This window comes from Prunus avium, chromosome 4, assembly GCF_965620075.1.
Source record: "Prunus avium chromosome 4, drPruAviu1.hap1.1, whole genome shotgun sequence".
Lineage (NCBI taxonomy): Eukaryota > Viridiplantae > Streptophyta > Magnoliopsida > Rosales > Rosaceae > Prunus > Prunus avium.
In genome coordinates this window covers 28,927,330-28,943,276 of record NC_142287.1, presented here as the reverse complement: position 1 = coordinate 28,943,276, position 15,947 = coordinate 28,927,330, and the positions used below count along the sequence as shown (strand labels likewise).

At 34.0% G+C, this 15,947-nt stretch overlaps 2 protein-coding genes across 2 annotated transcripts; one reads left to right on the top strand and one right to left on the bottom strand.

Annotated features, from left to right (window-relative positions):
• Positions 1-5,808: 5,808 nt before the first annotated feature.
• LOC110755869 (zinc finger (MYND type) family protein / programmed cell death 2 C-terminal domain-containing protein) lies at positions 5,809-9,013 on the top strand. The gene is made up of 11 exons (XM_021957171.2): positions 5,809-5,966; positions 6,444-6,763; positions 6,843-6,926; positions 7,042-7,172; positions 7,251-7,348; positions 7,520-7,608; positions 7,709-7,817; positions 7,899-8,053; positions 8,217-8,287; positions 8,387-8,501; positions 8,649-9,013. The coding sequence occupies exons 2-11, from the start codon at positions 6,521-6,523 to the stop codon at positions 8,793-8,795; spliced, it is 1,242 nt and encodes a 413-aa protein (XP_021812863.2). The 5' UTR covers positions 5,809-5,966; positions 6,444-6,520; the 3' UTR covers positions 8,796-9,013.
• Positions 9,014-9,316: 303 nt separating this feature from the next.
• Positions 9,317-11,732, bottom strand: LOC110755872 (metal tolerance protein 10-like). The gene is made up of 6 exons (XM_021957175.2): positions 11,490-11,732; positions 11,233-11,345; positions 10,869-11,114; positions 10,555-10,635; positions 10,126-10,356; positions 9,317-9,872 (listed from the first exon to the last, which is right to left on the bottom strand). The coding sequence occupies exons 1-6, from the start codon at positions 11,671-11,673 to the stop codon at positions 9,522-9,524; spliced, it is 1,206 nt and encodes a 401-aa protein (XP_021812867.2). The 5' UTR covers positions 11,674-11,732; the 3' UTR covers positions 9,317-9,521.
• Positions 11,733-15,947: the final 4,215 nt, after the last annotated feature.

Here is a 15,947-nt window from a genome sequence, read left to right as displayed (position 1 = left end):
GTAAGATATAAAAAAATTCCCAAGAAAAAAAAAAAAAAAAAGGGTAAAATGTTAAAGCTCAAAGGGGAAAGAATAGAATATTTGATTTCGTGGGCGATGGTGAAATGAATACAGGTGTCATATGTGAATTTTCCTCCTTAGTATGTTTGCAGTTGTGTGCCATTTTCAGAATTGTGTAACGAAGCTTCCCTTTGTCATGGCCAGAGTCCTAACAAAAGCCACTTTTAGATGGAATAAGTTTTTCGGTGAATCTCTTTTGCATAGTCACCCACAAAAAAAAAAAAAAGCAAACAATGTTTCCTTCCCTCTCAAGTTATATATTACAACTACATATTTCATTTAGATACGACTCTAGGTCAGGGTCGGGTGTTGATGTTTGATTGACAAGAAATCTCCCACTATCACAATTCTGCCAATGCCATTGTCACAATATGCTCACAAGTATGCAACCACTTACCGTAAAAAGAATGCTCTAATAATTAGAGAGATCCTTGATCATTACATACAGGCAATCCGGCCCTAGTTGTTTGGGATTGGATACTGTTTCAGGTGGCATGACTTTATATTCGAAGGTCACAAAAGTCGGCGGTCTCCTTAAACATCGTTGTGAAGAGACATAAAGAGAGAGAGAGATGAGAGAGAGGGTGAAGGTCGGGGAAGGCGGAGATGGAGATGGAAGATAGAGGGTGCCGGCAATGGACGATAGGGGACATTGAAATTTCTCATGTTTGATTTGCGTAATATAAAAAAAATTAGCTTTGCATGTTTGTATATATTAAAATTGTTCACGTTAAATAGCATGTTCATACTTATCATCATCTTCAATCTTTCACGCATGGAACATATATTCACTGGCATTGTCAACATACGTGTCCAGGTTTCTCTAGCCACTCGTTGACTCCTCACTACTTGAGAGATGCCCATTAATCTAATTCATGGAAAACAAAAAAAAACAAAAAAAAAATACAGCACCACAAAAATTATGCAACCAATCTATCTGCATTGCAATTTTTGTCAGTATCTTTCAATTTTGGAATCCCAAATGTTATATTCTAGTGTTGATATCGATATCTCCTATAGTTGAAGACAATATATGGTTGATTTTTATTTTTTTTATTTTTGTCAATGCGAATTTCGAATCTGAAATTACTGGTCTGTAAGTCAAATACCCTTTCTTATTGAGTTAGACTTCGTTAATAATATATAGTTGATTATCAAGTTAATATATTTATGATGATAATAGTAAAATTTGTGGATGTTACTGTTTTTTTTTTCTTGGTCCGATATTTTGAGTTCTTGGCTTCATCTCCAATAAAAATATCATGAATAAAACATAGCATATATATAATGGATATGCTCTGATATTTAGATTTTCATTTTCGACCGACTTGGTCAAGTAATGGGATTGGACATATTTATACATTGCTTTACGAAAGCATTATTTAAATTAATAAAGGTGTATTGTAATTTTCAAGATAACTTGTATGGTGATTGCTGCTTTTGCTGGCACATATAGCTCTTGGACAGCTATATATAGCCTAAAGTGCTGTAGTTGATATCTAGGAAATTAATATATATATATAAAGCTCTGTTGAAGGATTTGAGGGACACTTTTATAGGGCTCATTTCGCATTGTATTTCACTAATCCAAACTATCTATTTCGTAAATATTTGTTCAAAGATCATCTCTACAAAAAATTATTTGAATCCAATATCATTTGACTATTCAATTAAATTATTGAAATTTAAGTACTTTTTTTGAAGCACCGTGTTCATTGATTTTATTGGTTTCAATTAGATACCTTAATGATTTTCAATTTGTTTTATTTTTTGCAGGGATGACTTATGAATAAAGACTTGAAAAATAGACGGTTTGGATCGGTGAAAAAAAATATCATAGGATACCCTAAATGGTGTCCCTCAAATAAACTAATTTGAAAAATCCCTCAATGAAAGCGCTCTTTATATATATATATATATAAATTAACTAGAAAATCAAAATATTGCTTGCCTGCAATGGGATGCGATATTCAAATAATTCATAGGAGCAATCTAAGAGGTTAGTGGAAAACCTTGAGATGATCTTAAACAATGAGATATGTTTTCCACCTGTGGAAAAAGATGAGGTGCAGCCAAAGCCCGACAAATATAAAGTTTTTGTGACCGAAAGAATATTATATAGTAACGGTTGAAGATTATCTAATATCCCTTTTACATGGCTGGGTGGCAAAAGTTGGCCGATCCTTTGATAAAAGATTCAATCATGCAGAAGCACAAATTAATATGTTATTTGTTAGTGTCACACTTTTTCAATCTGGATGCCTCGTCATACTCAAATATTTTGTCAAAAATAGTGGAATTATATTAAGCGATTTCTAAGTACAGGGGTTTCCTACTCAAATATTTGAACCATTTTTTCCCTCTCGTTTATTATGATTTTTCTTTTTTTCTTTTTTTGTGGAAGTTTATTATTGATTTTGAAGATATTTTTCGGGATAAGTCTATCTTAGTGAGTTCTTGTCGGCATAGACTTACTCAACAAATTTGCTTCTATGTCGAACAATGTTCGTCGGGATAGACTTATGCCCGTTTTAAAATTTAATTTTATAAACTTTCATTGAGCACGAGACTCCTTTCTTGAGAATATCATGTGCTCCAGTTTGGCAAAAGCAATGGGAATAGAATGTCCAACCACCCACTAAACAGTGGCATTACCTAATGTAGGGGAAAGCACACATGAGATATCCCATCTGTATTTGTCAGGAGTTGATATCCACGTTGGTTCATTTATATTAGAATTTTAAAACTTGGTCAATTATATTTACTTTCGGTCCGTTTGGATGAGGGAAAATAACTCAGAATTTAACTAAAAGTTGGGAATTTAAGAGGAGGAATTGACAATTCCCTTGTTTGGCAACTTAAGCATGGAATTGATTAAATGACACGCGGAAAAAATTGTGGAAATCGGAGCATCAAATTTTCGAGTTTAATTTCCACCAAAATATGCGTCATTTCATAATTTTCATAGTGCCGTTTATAAAATTTGACATACATAAATTCAAACACTGAAATTTTCAATTGCTAGAAATTGAAATGATGAAAATCTAAATTCCGTTATTTTAGAACTCTATGTAATTTTCAATTTCTTCATCCAAACGGAGAGTTACAGTGTGTTTGGATGAGGAAATTTAAAAATACAAAGGATTTCATAAATGACGGAATTTAAAATGACGGAAATTAATGTTCTAGAATTTGTAAAGTTTCTTGTTTGGGTGACGGATTTAAAACACGGAATTTAACCATTATTTGTAAAGTTATCTTTTTTAAAACTCAATCTCTCTTGGGATTTTAGAAATAACGACTTTTATATGGAATTTAAAGTTGGGATTTATGATCTCTAAATTCCATGTTTTTTCCCACGCGGAATTTCTAAATTTCTATGTTTTTTTATCCAAACACGGGAATTGGTTTATGTCAATTTAGAAATTCCGACTTTTGTTAAAATCCCAAGTTTATTTCCCTCATCCAAACGCACCGTTAGAGTATTTAATTTGGCCCAAGAATGTGTACTTTAGAGTGACCTCGTTTAGTGTTTAATATATATATATATATATATATATATATATATATATATATATATATATAAGCGATATTAAGAGAGCGAGTAATTGAATATAGAATCTTGAATGTAAGATTAAATATTCTTAATCAATTCCCTTTGCGACTTCGTTTAGTGTTAATCCTAGTTAAGTTGGTTGCTCACATGGCAAAAGTCTACTACGTGTAGCACATAGTTTTATGGTTTTCCTAAAATCCTAATGTTTGGAATTCAATAAAAAAAACACTTAAGAGGTAAGTGATTGGCTCATAATTCCATATGTTTTTTAGCCATTTGATGTGACAAATATCAAATCAAATGGGTGATAATTTCATTTGTTCTTCTATAATGCAGAAGCGAATGAGTGTAAATGTTTACCCATTTGCAAGGGGCATAATATATGGCACTCAATCAAGCGCCAAGATTGACTTGCTTCCCACTAGAAAAGTTTAAACAAGAATATGGCGGAACCTGCAACATAAATAAAGGATACATAGGGTTTAGGGTTCTGATTTCTGATGGACTTCCTAGTCCCCCCATAAGTGTAATAGTTTGGTTTCTTTTTCTTTTTCTGTGGGGAAAATCTATGGTTTCTAGACTTTGCGAGTCTAGCCTTTTTCCCTGAGTTATCTTTTCTCTTCAGTTTAGTGGCTTCTTGTACTCCTCCTTTGCTCTTACATGAGGCCAATGGAAGAAACTAGATAAGGTCACACATGCTTTACATACTGATGATCAGCCACAATCCAAACACAACAGGAAAGCCAATTATTTGGGTATTTCGTGACACATTAAACATGATGAAATCGAAAAATTACTTATTAGGATTAACTACATTTTACTCTTTATAGGTTAGTGTCATTATTGGAATGGGCCCCGAAGTTTCAATTTCATCAATATGAAACCCAACGTTTTTAAATACGACCAAATTACGCATTCTGTAAACTTCACCGTTTGATTTTCTGTTAAATTGTTGTCAAATTACGTACACCATTGCCATTTTCTTTATTGTTTTCTTTCACACATCAACATATAAGTAACTATCCTACTAGCCACGTCACCAATTTAACATAAAATCAAATTGTGAAGTTGACGGAGTATGTAATTTAGTCAGAGTTAAAAACGTTGGGTTTCATATTGATGAAATTGAAAATTAATGGCCCATTTTGATAATGACGCTAAACTTGAAGGGAGTAAAATGTAGTTAATTCAAAAATAAATGTCATTAAACTTTTTGCTCCCAAACTTACTCCAAGTTTGACTTTTTTTTTGGGGGACGAAAACTCCAAGTTTGACATTAAACGGGAGTGTGATGTTTTTTTTTCTTCTTTCATTCTTCTTTTGTTTTTAAAAACTAAGAAGAAATAAAAGGAGTATTACCAAACAATAGCTATTTGGGCTTTGAGGTGCGTTGTGATCTATGCCTTATTCTAGGCTTGCGACTTTTATGTTGAAATCTCCTTGGCCTTTTGTGGCTATACTTGGGATACATTTTGGGGAGCTTGTTGTTGTCGGTGGTTTCTTTCGTATTTGGATTAACCCTTTTGGGTTATTGCATTTTCGTACTTGTATTAACCCTTTAAATTATAAATGCATTATTGCCTTTATCTATATATAAAAAAAACCAACAGCTATTTCATCGTCTATAAGTAGATTACATAATATTAGAATAAATATTTGTTATTTTATTAAAATGCTAATTACTTATATAACCCTTAATAATAGTATAGGTACAATTAAATGTTTTGACATAAATGATGTTTTTCTTTTTTTAGAATATATTATCTATATATATAAAGCAAAAGGCAGAGAATGATGAAACATTCAAAATACCAGAAAATTCCCCTGGTTAATGCAAACATTAAGAATTGAAATTATTAATTAAATAAGGATAATATGGTAAATTCACACATTTTCATACTTTAAAAAATTAAAATTAAAAGAAAAATAAGATAATGAATTTTTATGAAACACAACTACCATTATCTTTTTTAATTCTAAAATAAATTTAAATTTTTTTAAAAAAAATCTTTCGCAGGCCCAGAAGCACGTGCAGAGAGACTAGTAAATGCACACTTTTCATATTAAAAAAAATTAAAATTAAAAGAAAAATCATATAATAATTAATTGTTTTTGCCCCGCAGCCTAATAGCCCACCCCCAGCCGTCTCAGCCGGGCCTGCTTAGAGACATGGTTTCACTCTCTTCAATGGCCCATTTTTCATTCCAGCCCACTCGTAAACCCAGCCTTAACCCCTTCTTCTCTTCTCTTCTGATAATTGACAGTTCACATAGCTTCACCAGCTGCGCCACTGCCAGCCGTCCCATCCCACTTCTCTTTTCTCTGTCATTAGAGCTGCCTTTTATTACAGGTAATGCCTCTATCGACTCTGTGTTCGTTTAAGGGTTTATTGATTCACTTTTTAATTGTGTATTTGTGTTACGATTTCTGTCAGTTTTGATTTTGTTTTGGGTTTTTAGATTAAGTCATGTTTATTTTGATTGATTGGCTGGATGGATATGTTACTGGTTAGCTTGGAGCTATAAGCCTCTCCTTATCTGCTTGTGTTTTCTAGTTCTTTAAATTGAGGTTTCTCTGCTATTGCATGATACTTTATCTGGGAGTTTTGTGCATTTAGTTTTCATTGGTATGCTTCACCTGATTTTGGTTACTGGGTGTTTTTTTAATAACAAAATTTGGGTTCTTCATTTTTATTATTCTTATTTTGACTTTTCCTTCTTCTTCTGTCAAGTCCATACAAATATTATCTGTCAAATTGTTTGTTTTACATTTTATTGGAATTCAGTTCTTGAACAAAAAGTATCATTCAACTTTCATGTACAATCAGGTTTTAGGTGAATTAAGGTATATTCAAATTTGAGATTGAAAAAAAAGAAGCTGCTTTAGCCTAAATTGCCAAAGGAAATGGCTGGTGGTCTGAAAGATGATGATACGGAAGAGTTTAAGGGTCTTCGAATCACCTCACTGGACGATGAAAGTGATGAAGAAGAAGAACAAAAAGAACAAGATATTGTTATTGATGAAGACGATGAAGAAGAAGAAGACGAAGAAGCAAGAAACTCTGTGGTTTTAGGTTTTGTGAAAAAGCCCAAGAAAGCCCGCTCTCTTCTTCGCCATTTCTTCCCTTCCAAGGCTGGAGGCGTTCCCGTATGTTATTAAACCCTTCCATTTATGTTTACTTACTGTTCAGACTTATCTTTAATGGTGTTTTTTCTTTGTCACATAGGCTTGGTTGGATCCAGAAAATTTGCCATCCAGAAGATCTTGTTTTTGCGACATATGTGATGAACCTTTGCAGTTTGTGCTTCAGGTGAGTGATGATACTTGAATTTCGTTGATAAAATTCTATCTATACTTTGCCCTTTTTAAGCAATAAAAAGATGAATGGTTGTGATAATTAGTCTTTCTGCTTATTGGGCTACAAGGTGTATGCACCAGAGGAGAAGCAATCTGCATTTCATCGAACGTTGTTTGTTTTTATGTGTACATCAATGGTGTGTCTTCGTCGAGATCAACATGAACAATGGAAATGCCATCAGGACAAGCCTTCTAGAAGGTATTGTTCTTCCTATTTTGTCTATAACCAAAGGGTTTTTAGTTTCTGTTTCTGATTATGTAATTTTTTTTTCTGAAGTGTGAAGGTTTTCCGCTGCCAATTACCCCGTGATAATCCTTTCTACTCAAGTGAGCCACCAAAGAAGGATAGTACAGACCCGCCTCTTAAGGCTGGAGGTAGCATCTTGTTTAACTTTGCATTTAAAGTTGCTAGCTTTTGACCTTTGAATTATTGCTAGATTGTTTAACATACAACCTTGCTTAGATATATTCAGTAAGCAGTCTTTTTGTATTTAACATGTTCTGCCATGTAAGGGCTCTTTTGATGATCTTTTCCTATTGGTCTAGCTGCACTCTGTAATTGGTGTGGCAGCTGGAAAGGGATTAAACGCTGTACAGGTTGCAGAAGAGCACTTTATTGTTCAGAGAAACATTGGGTAATTTGATTTTTTAGGTTTCTGCTATGTCTTGTTTTTTTCGCTTTCAAATAGCAACAGCCATCCCTAGAGTATACCAAATTTTTTCTTTTATTTGCAGGTCAAGCATTCTCGGACTGGTCATGAACATGATTGTCAACAATTGAGGATAAGTTCTCAGTTGGGTGACAGTAGCTCTGATGAAACCACTCCTGCAGTACTTCTAAAAGGCACAGCGTTTTTTCCTTGTTATAGGAATAGAATAGGACTTTCTGAGAACCTGTATTTATTTATTTTTCATTTGTGAACAGTTGCAAGCAACAATGTATGGCCAGAGTACAAAATTATACAGGAGTCTGAAAGTTCATACGACACAGATATGCCTGATGATACTGTATGCACTAATTCCTTGGTGTCTAGTAACCGGACAGATGATGCACTAATGTCAATAGCAGAGAATTTCGAGGTATTAATCGTTGTTATCTCACAGTCTAACATTTATGTTATCTTTCTGTAGGCAGAAATGAAAGTTGTGTTCTCCACTTTTCTTCTTCTTTTCTTTTTACCCCTGATAGAAAAAAATCATGTTTAATTGCTTAAACTCTTACATGTTTATACCCCTGTAAAAGGGTGATGATGACAGAAAGAGCTGGGCTTCATTCCATGAGCGCATAGCCCTGGCACCTGAGCAAGTATTGAGGTGATATATATTTTCAATAAATCATAATCACTATTTTCCTACACCCCGTTTTACTTCACAAATTATGGATCAATTACTTTTTTTGTTTCCACTTAATAGGTATTGTAGAATTCCTGGTGCTAAACCCTTATGGCCTGTGTCAAGTGGCCGTCCATCCAAGGCTGATATTCCTAAATGCAGTTATTGTGCCGGTCCATTGTGTTTTGAATTTCAGGTATTGGATCATGAATGTGATCTTGACAATTTTTTGTTATGGTTAAAGCCCAACTCAAAGTTTCTGCATTTTAATTTCTTTTATGCTCGCAGTTGCCATTTTCTTTCTAGTCGGTTTTTTGACCGTATGTATTTTGTTTGGCTTCAGATTATGCCACAGTTGCTATTTTACTTTAATGTGAAGAATGACGTGGACTCTCTTGATTGGGCTACAATTGCTGTTTATACATGTGAAGCCTCATGTGATGCAAGTGTGGCTTACAAAGAAGAATTCGCTTGGGTTCAACTTTCTTAGTCATTTGGTTCCTTGCCAGATACTTTGTACCCCTAGATTAGGACATATAGCTGTTCAAGTCTTGTTATTGAATCAAGAATTGAGAAAATCGGAATGATAAGATTTTGATTGTGAAGAATTGTCACAGTTGTTTTGTTTTATGAATCGGAATGATGAGATTTTGATAATGTACCTCCATCACTTCACACGCACCTAGATTAACCTGTATTCAACCTCAATTTTGTGTTTGCTTGTTAGAAGTGAAATACAGTTTTGTGTATGCCGTAGGGTTTGGATTCTTCTATTAAAAGCTAGTTTTCCCCTTCTCTTTTCTCATATCCTTCTCTCTTCTCCTATCATTCTCTCCTCTCTCCAGCCATGTTCAAAGTCGTGATGCTCGTGGCTTGAGCACTGACCGGCGGTGTTCATGGTGGCAAAAACGGAAAACATCAAATGATAATTTTATTAACTTTTTCTTTAGGTGGATAAGAAGAGCAATCTTTGGGTTGAAAAAAAACCATCCATCACAAAGTTTTACTTTCTTCATTTTTTATTTAAACGCGTTGAGGTTCAAGTAGCTCAAAATAAACATACAAACTTTATTCATACAGATAAGTAGTAGTTCAATAACTGTGGCCTACTCTATGTTCAATTCCCTTCTTCAAATGTTGGGATTGATTTTTAATAATTGAAAAAAGAGCTAGTTCAAACAACACTTAGCTACTGTTCTTGTCTTGTGTTTCTTGATCATGAAGCCAACTTTGGCTTGTGCTCTGGCCTGTGAGTAATATCAAAGTCCACATGAACAAAAGCTCTTTCAACCTCAGGAAGGTTTTCAAGCTTCTCTTGAAGTGTTTCTCCAATGTCATGTGCATGACTAAGAGACATGTCCCCAGGCAAGACTATGTCAACTTCCACAAAATAGTTGCAACCAAAAGTATAGGCTCTCACTGTCTCAATGTGCTGGATCTCCTTGTCATGGTTCCAAATCAGATATGTCAACTTTGCCAAGTACTCTGCTGGTGCTGTCTTCCCAATCAGTGACCACACATTTTCCATCACTGTTTTTGCCCAATTTCCCATTGTATACAAAGCAATCTACAGGCATTGTATTTCAAATATCAATTACACTTGTTGCCATAAAATAGTTTTGGGTTAGATATCCTTGTGTTTTGTTCGGATTTTCAATTTGTTCCTTGGGTTCTCAATTTGGCCAATTTGGTCACCGTGTTTTAATATGTTAATGTCAAATTAGGCAAAAGGGACAAGGACCAAATTTGTCAAATTCAAAACACAGAGACCAAAATGGTGTTGTAACAAAATTAGGTGTTAATTAATATCTTGGACTTACAATGATAGCTCCAACAGGGTCAATCCACCAGTAAAACCTGATTGCTAAAACTGCTGATGCAAGACCAATTCCATTAGTGATGACATCAAATAGATGATCTTGAGCATATGCTCGAACAATTTCGTTTTTGAATCTACGACAATATGCCATCAGCACAAACTTCACCACTGTGGCAGACACCATGATCCCTATCATCCATTTTTCTTTCACTGGGTCCCTATCAGGTTGAGCCTACATGGAAAGAAATTCGTAAGGACCTATTTACATTTTTGGTGTTCAAAATTTCACTCAATAAGAAAAACTTGATGCTGCAAACCATATTAATCTATAGGAGAATGAGTTGGAAATGCAGATATAATCATATATATTGACTCACTGACTGTGTTCAAGACTTCTTGCTCTACTATCAACTGATGAACTCTTACATACCTTTATGAGAAGTTGCCGTCCCGATTCGAACAAGATTTGTAATCCAAGAGTTGCCATTACTGATGCAAAAACAACAATTCCCTGCAATGCATTTGAGATTTAGTATACGAATCATGGAGAAAATTGCAAGTGAAATGTTCTCATACTGTACAAAAATTCCCTACAAACTTTGGAACCAATTTCTTGACAAATTTGGTCTCATGTTCCCATATTAAAATGTTGCTCCTAGAAAGATATTGGTTTAATAAGCTTGAAATCTTTTCCTGTGTGCATATTTTTGTCTGATGTCACCTCAAATTATTGGATATGATTACCACAGGCTGCATCCGATTCTTGCCAATCGGGTACCGGTATTGATTTGGTTTTCTCATTGCATTAGAAGTAAACCAAAGAATGAACCCTGACAAGAGGTCTAACAGAGAATCCAATGTTGAAGCTATTACTGCTAATGATCTGCTTTCAAATGAAGCATACACTTTTGCCAGGAAAAGCACTAAATTAGCCACATTGGATGCATATATTGCTATCCTTTCATTTCTTGCAAGCTGGTTCACCTCATCCTGAAATCAAGAGTTTGTATGCAAATTGCAATAATTAAGAAAAATCCAAGATTTGAATTAGTGGAGATCATTTTATAGCTGCAAATTAACACTAATCTAAGGCAAATTAACAGCAAACCTCTGTTAAACTTCCAGGCCAAAACCCCGTTTCCGAAAATAAGTCCAACTCATTGAATCCTTTGAGAAGTTTATTCTGCCTCTTGTAATATTCTGCAATATTTCTTTGCCTCACTGTGATAGCAATAGAGAGAATATCAATGTAAATATAAGTTTGAAGACAAATATAATTTGTCTTTGTCAATCACATCAATTAAATTGACATAAAGTGTATGAAAGTACTGCATAAAGAAAAGGACATAAGATAAGAGCTTTTACTTAATGACTTAACAAAAGAGCCAAAGCCAAAATAAGAATCCTTGTTTCTGTCTGGAAGCTTGAAGCCATCCATATTGAGCCTCCATGCTGCCTCAGTTGGCATTGTCACAGCCTCTCCTGTCACGTCCGGCGACAGAAGCTCAGTCCGGTAATCCGAAGAATCTGTTCGAAGATCTGTCGCCATTTTTCTCAGCCGAAAGAATTTGCTAGGAGGGCAAGCATTTGCAGCTCAATATATAAAGCAAACATAGGCAGATATACAAGGTTTACTATTCTATAATGTCCATTAACCAATAAAGAAAAAGGCAGAGAATGGTGAAATATTCAAGATACCAAAAAATGCCCTTGATTAATGCAACCATTAAGAATTAAAATTATTAATTAAATGAGGATAATATGGTAAATTCACACTTTTTCATATTAAAAAAATTTAAAATTAAAAGAAAATTCAGATAATGAATTCTCTTTTTATGGAACACAACTACCCATTATCTTTTTTAATTCTAAAATAAATTTTAATTTTTTAAAAAAAGCCTCTCACAGGCGCGGAAGCGCGTGCGGAGAGGTTAGTGTCCATTAACCAAAGTAAAGAAAGAATCCGATAGAAACTTGAAATTATTATTATAATCAGTAGATAAGCATGGAAGATGCCGGTCAGATACCACGCGCTCTTAAAATTTATATTTTAGTAGCAATTTTCAGAAACTGAAGATGATTTTTTAGTATGCCCTATTGGAGCATAAGAGCTCACTTTTGTGAAATGAATATATTCAAGGCTTAAGTGACACAATGCCCCTTAAAACATTGGTCAATTCCCACTGAACTTCTTTAAAGCAGTGATCCATTTTGCTCTATTCATTGATGTTTTGTGTCTCACTTTATCCCTCACTGTCAAGTCTATTAAAAATTTCGTTAAAAATGCTGACACGGCACCAATGGAACCCACATGAATTATTTAAAAATTAAAAATTGTCTTTTAAAGAACTTAATTTAACTATTAAAAATAAAAATAATACTTTAAAACCAAAACATCCCCAATTCCCCTCCAACAACCCCATTATCCCTTCTCAGTCACCATTACCACAACCACAACCACCCCACCCCACCTGCTCCTCTCTCTTCCTCCAACCCCAAAGTTCCCAATTGCACATTCATATACACTTTTCAACGAGCTCGAAGAAGTCACTTTCAAGCTGTTCTTCTCCACCACATTTCTCCTCACACAAACCCCACAAAGAAGAAACCAAACCCCAATTAAAAATCCCAGCTTAAGCCTATATTAAATGTGCGTGGATGGAATTATAGTTTCTTACTTGAAGAATTTGTCTTCATCTTGTTTGTACCACGCGGATTAAATTATAATAATTTTGATGTGCATTCATTAGATGTGCCCGCTTTTCTTATTTCCTCGAAGGAGACACACCTCGCTTTAACAAATCACGGTTTGACAATTCATCAAAATACAAAAAATAAATAAAATTGCACACATGTCAAACTATAATTGATAGGAACCTAGGAGTTTCTATTTCCACGAGAAGGTGCCATATTGAAAAGAAAAAAAACCTGAACACTATATTGGGCCGGAAAAGCTTTACACTTTTTGGTACCAAGGAATGCGGAAAGGCTAAAATGAGGAGATTGAGTAAGGAGCTTATTTGAGGAGGTGAAATCTCACCATCAACAACCAAAAACAAAGTACATGGGGGGGGTGCATTGAGGGGTCCACACCCCTTTTGATGGTGAGATGGGCCTCCTCAAATAAGCTCCTCACTCTACCTCCTCATTATAGAAGCTCCCCCAAGGAATGACCTGGTTACATACTGGACCAGCTTTATTGGGCTGAGTTTAATGGTTTTCGAAATTGGGCAATCTTGGAGTCTAAAAGGAGTCCAGCTATTGATCATGCTTGCATGGGCTGAACAATTTGAAATAGTGAGTCGTGCAAATGAGAGAATTTGAACAAATACGTACACCGATGCATAAGTGTGGAAGGGTCGTAGGACTGCCAATATTAAATGTTCATTTCCCATCTATTTTTCTTATTATTTGTGACTGTATTTGATTTGATTATAATTTCTTTTACGTTTCAATTCGTTTTCCCTGTATTAAACAATGGATCATCCAATTCATTTAAATCAATATGTTAAAACCATAAACATGATTGGACTGGATTTTAGCCTTAGCTTCATCAAATTGGATTGTAAAATCTAAAACTAAAACTACATTTGATCAACTAATTTAAAAGTAATTATGGACCATAGACACATGGAGAACTCATAGCGGATCCCACACCAATTCAATGATCAATGTATGTTGTATGAGTTAAGTGATTACAAATTATTTGTACATAGATTTTATAGTGATTCCAAGCACATTTAGCAGTTGATGCATGTTAAAGACAACCATGTCACATAGATTTTATATATATAAAGCTTCATTGAAGAATTTGAGTGACACTTTTGTAGGGCTCATTCTGCATTGTATTTCACTAATCCAAACTATCTTTTTTGTAGATATTCGTTCAAAGATCATCTCTACAAAAAATCATTTGAATCCAATATCATTTGACCATTTAATTAAAATTTTGAAATTTAAGTACTTTTTTGAAGTACTGTGTTCATTGATTTTGTTGGTCTCAATTAGATGCCTTAATGATTTTCAATTTGTCTGATTTTTTGCAAGGATGACCTATGAATAAAGACTTGAAAAATAAACGGTTTGGATCGGTGAAAAAAAAATTATAAGGTAACTTAAATGGTGTCCCTCAAATAAGCTAATTTGAGGGATGCCTCAATAGAAGCTATATACATATATTAACTAGAAAAACAAAATATTGCTTGCCTGCAATGGGATGCGATATTCAAATAATTCATAGGAACAATCTCAGAGGTTAGTGGAAAACCTTGAGATGATCTTAAACAATGAGATATGTTTTCCACTTGTGAAAAAAATATGAGGTGCAGCCAAAACCCGACAAATATAAAGTTTTTGGTGATCGAAAGAATATTATATAGTAATGGTTGAAGATTATCTTATATCCCATTTACATGGCTGAGTTGGCAAAAGTTGGCCGATCCTTTGATAAAGATTCAATCATACAGAAGCACAAATTAATATGTTATTTGTTAGTGTCACACTTTTTCAATCTGGATGCCTCGTCATACTCAAATATTTGGTCAAAATTAGTGAATTATATTAAGCGATTTCTAGGGGTTTCCTACTCAAATATTTGAACCATTTTTTCCCTCTCGTTTAGTATGATTTTTTTTTTTTTTTTTTGTTGTTGTTGAAAGTTTGTTATTGATTTTGAAGATATTTTTCGGGATAAGTCTATCTCAATGATGTTTTGTCGGCATAGACTTACTCAACAAATTTACTTCTATGTCGACCAACGTTTGTCGGGATAGACTTATGCCCGTTTTAAAATTTAATTTTATACTTTCTTTGAGCACGAGACTCCTTTCTTGAGATTGAGAATATCATGTGCTCCAATTTGGCAAAAGCAATGGGAATAGAATGTCCAACCACCCACTAAACAGTGGTATTACCTAATTTAGGGGAAAGCACACATGAGATATCCCGTCTTTATTTGTCAGGATTTGATATCCACATTGGTTCATTTGGATTAGAATTATAAAACTTGGTAAAATATATACTTTAGGTGGTTTGGATGAGGGAAAATAACTCAGAATTTAACAAAAAGTCGAGAATTTAAGAGGATAAATTGACAATTCCCTTGTTTGGCAACTTAAGCACGGAATTGATTAAATGACATGCGGAAAAAATTGTGGAAATTAGAGCATCAAATTTCCGAGTTTAATTTCCACAAAAATATGCGTCATTTCACAATTTCCATAGTGCCATTTACAAAATTTGACATACATAAATTCAAACACTGAAATTTTCAATTGCTAGAAATTGAAATGATGGAAATCTAAATTCCATCATTTTAGAATTCTATGTAATTTTCAATTTCTTCATCCAAACGGAAGGTTAGAGTAATTAATTTGGCTGAAGAATGTATACTTTAGAGTGACCTCATTTAGTGTATAAATATATATATATATATATATGCGCAATATTAAAAGAGCGAGTAATTGAATCTAGAATCTTGAATATAAGATTAAATATTCTTAATCAATTGAACTATAATCCCTTTGCGACTTCGTTTAGTGTTAAGCATAACATCTTAGTTAAGTTGGTTGCTCACATGGCAAAAGTCTACTACGTGTAGCACGTAGTTTTATGGTTTTCCTAAAAGCCTAATGTTTGGAATTCAATAAAAAAAACACTTAAGAGGTAAGTGATTGGCTCATAATTCCATATGTTTTTAGCCATTTGATGTGACAAATATCAAATCAAATGGGTGATCATCTGTTCTTCTATAATGCAGAAGCGAATGAGTGTAAATGTTTACCCAATTGCAAGGGGCATAATATATGGCACTCAATCAAGCGC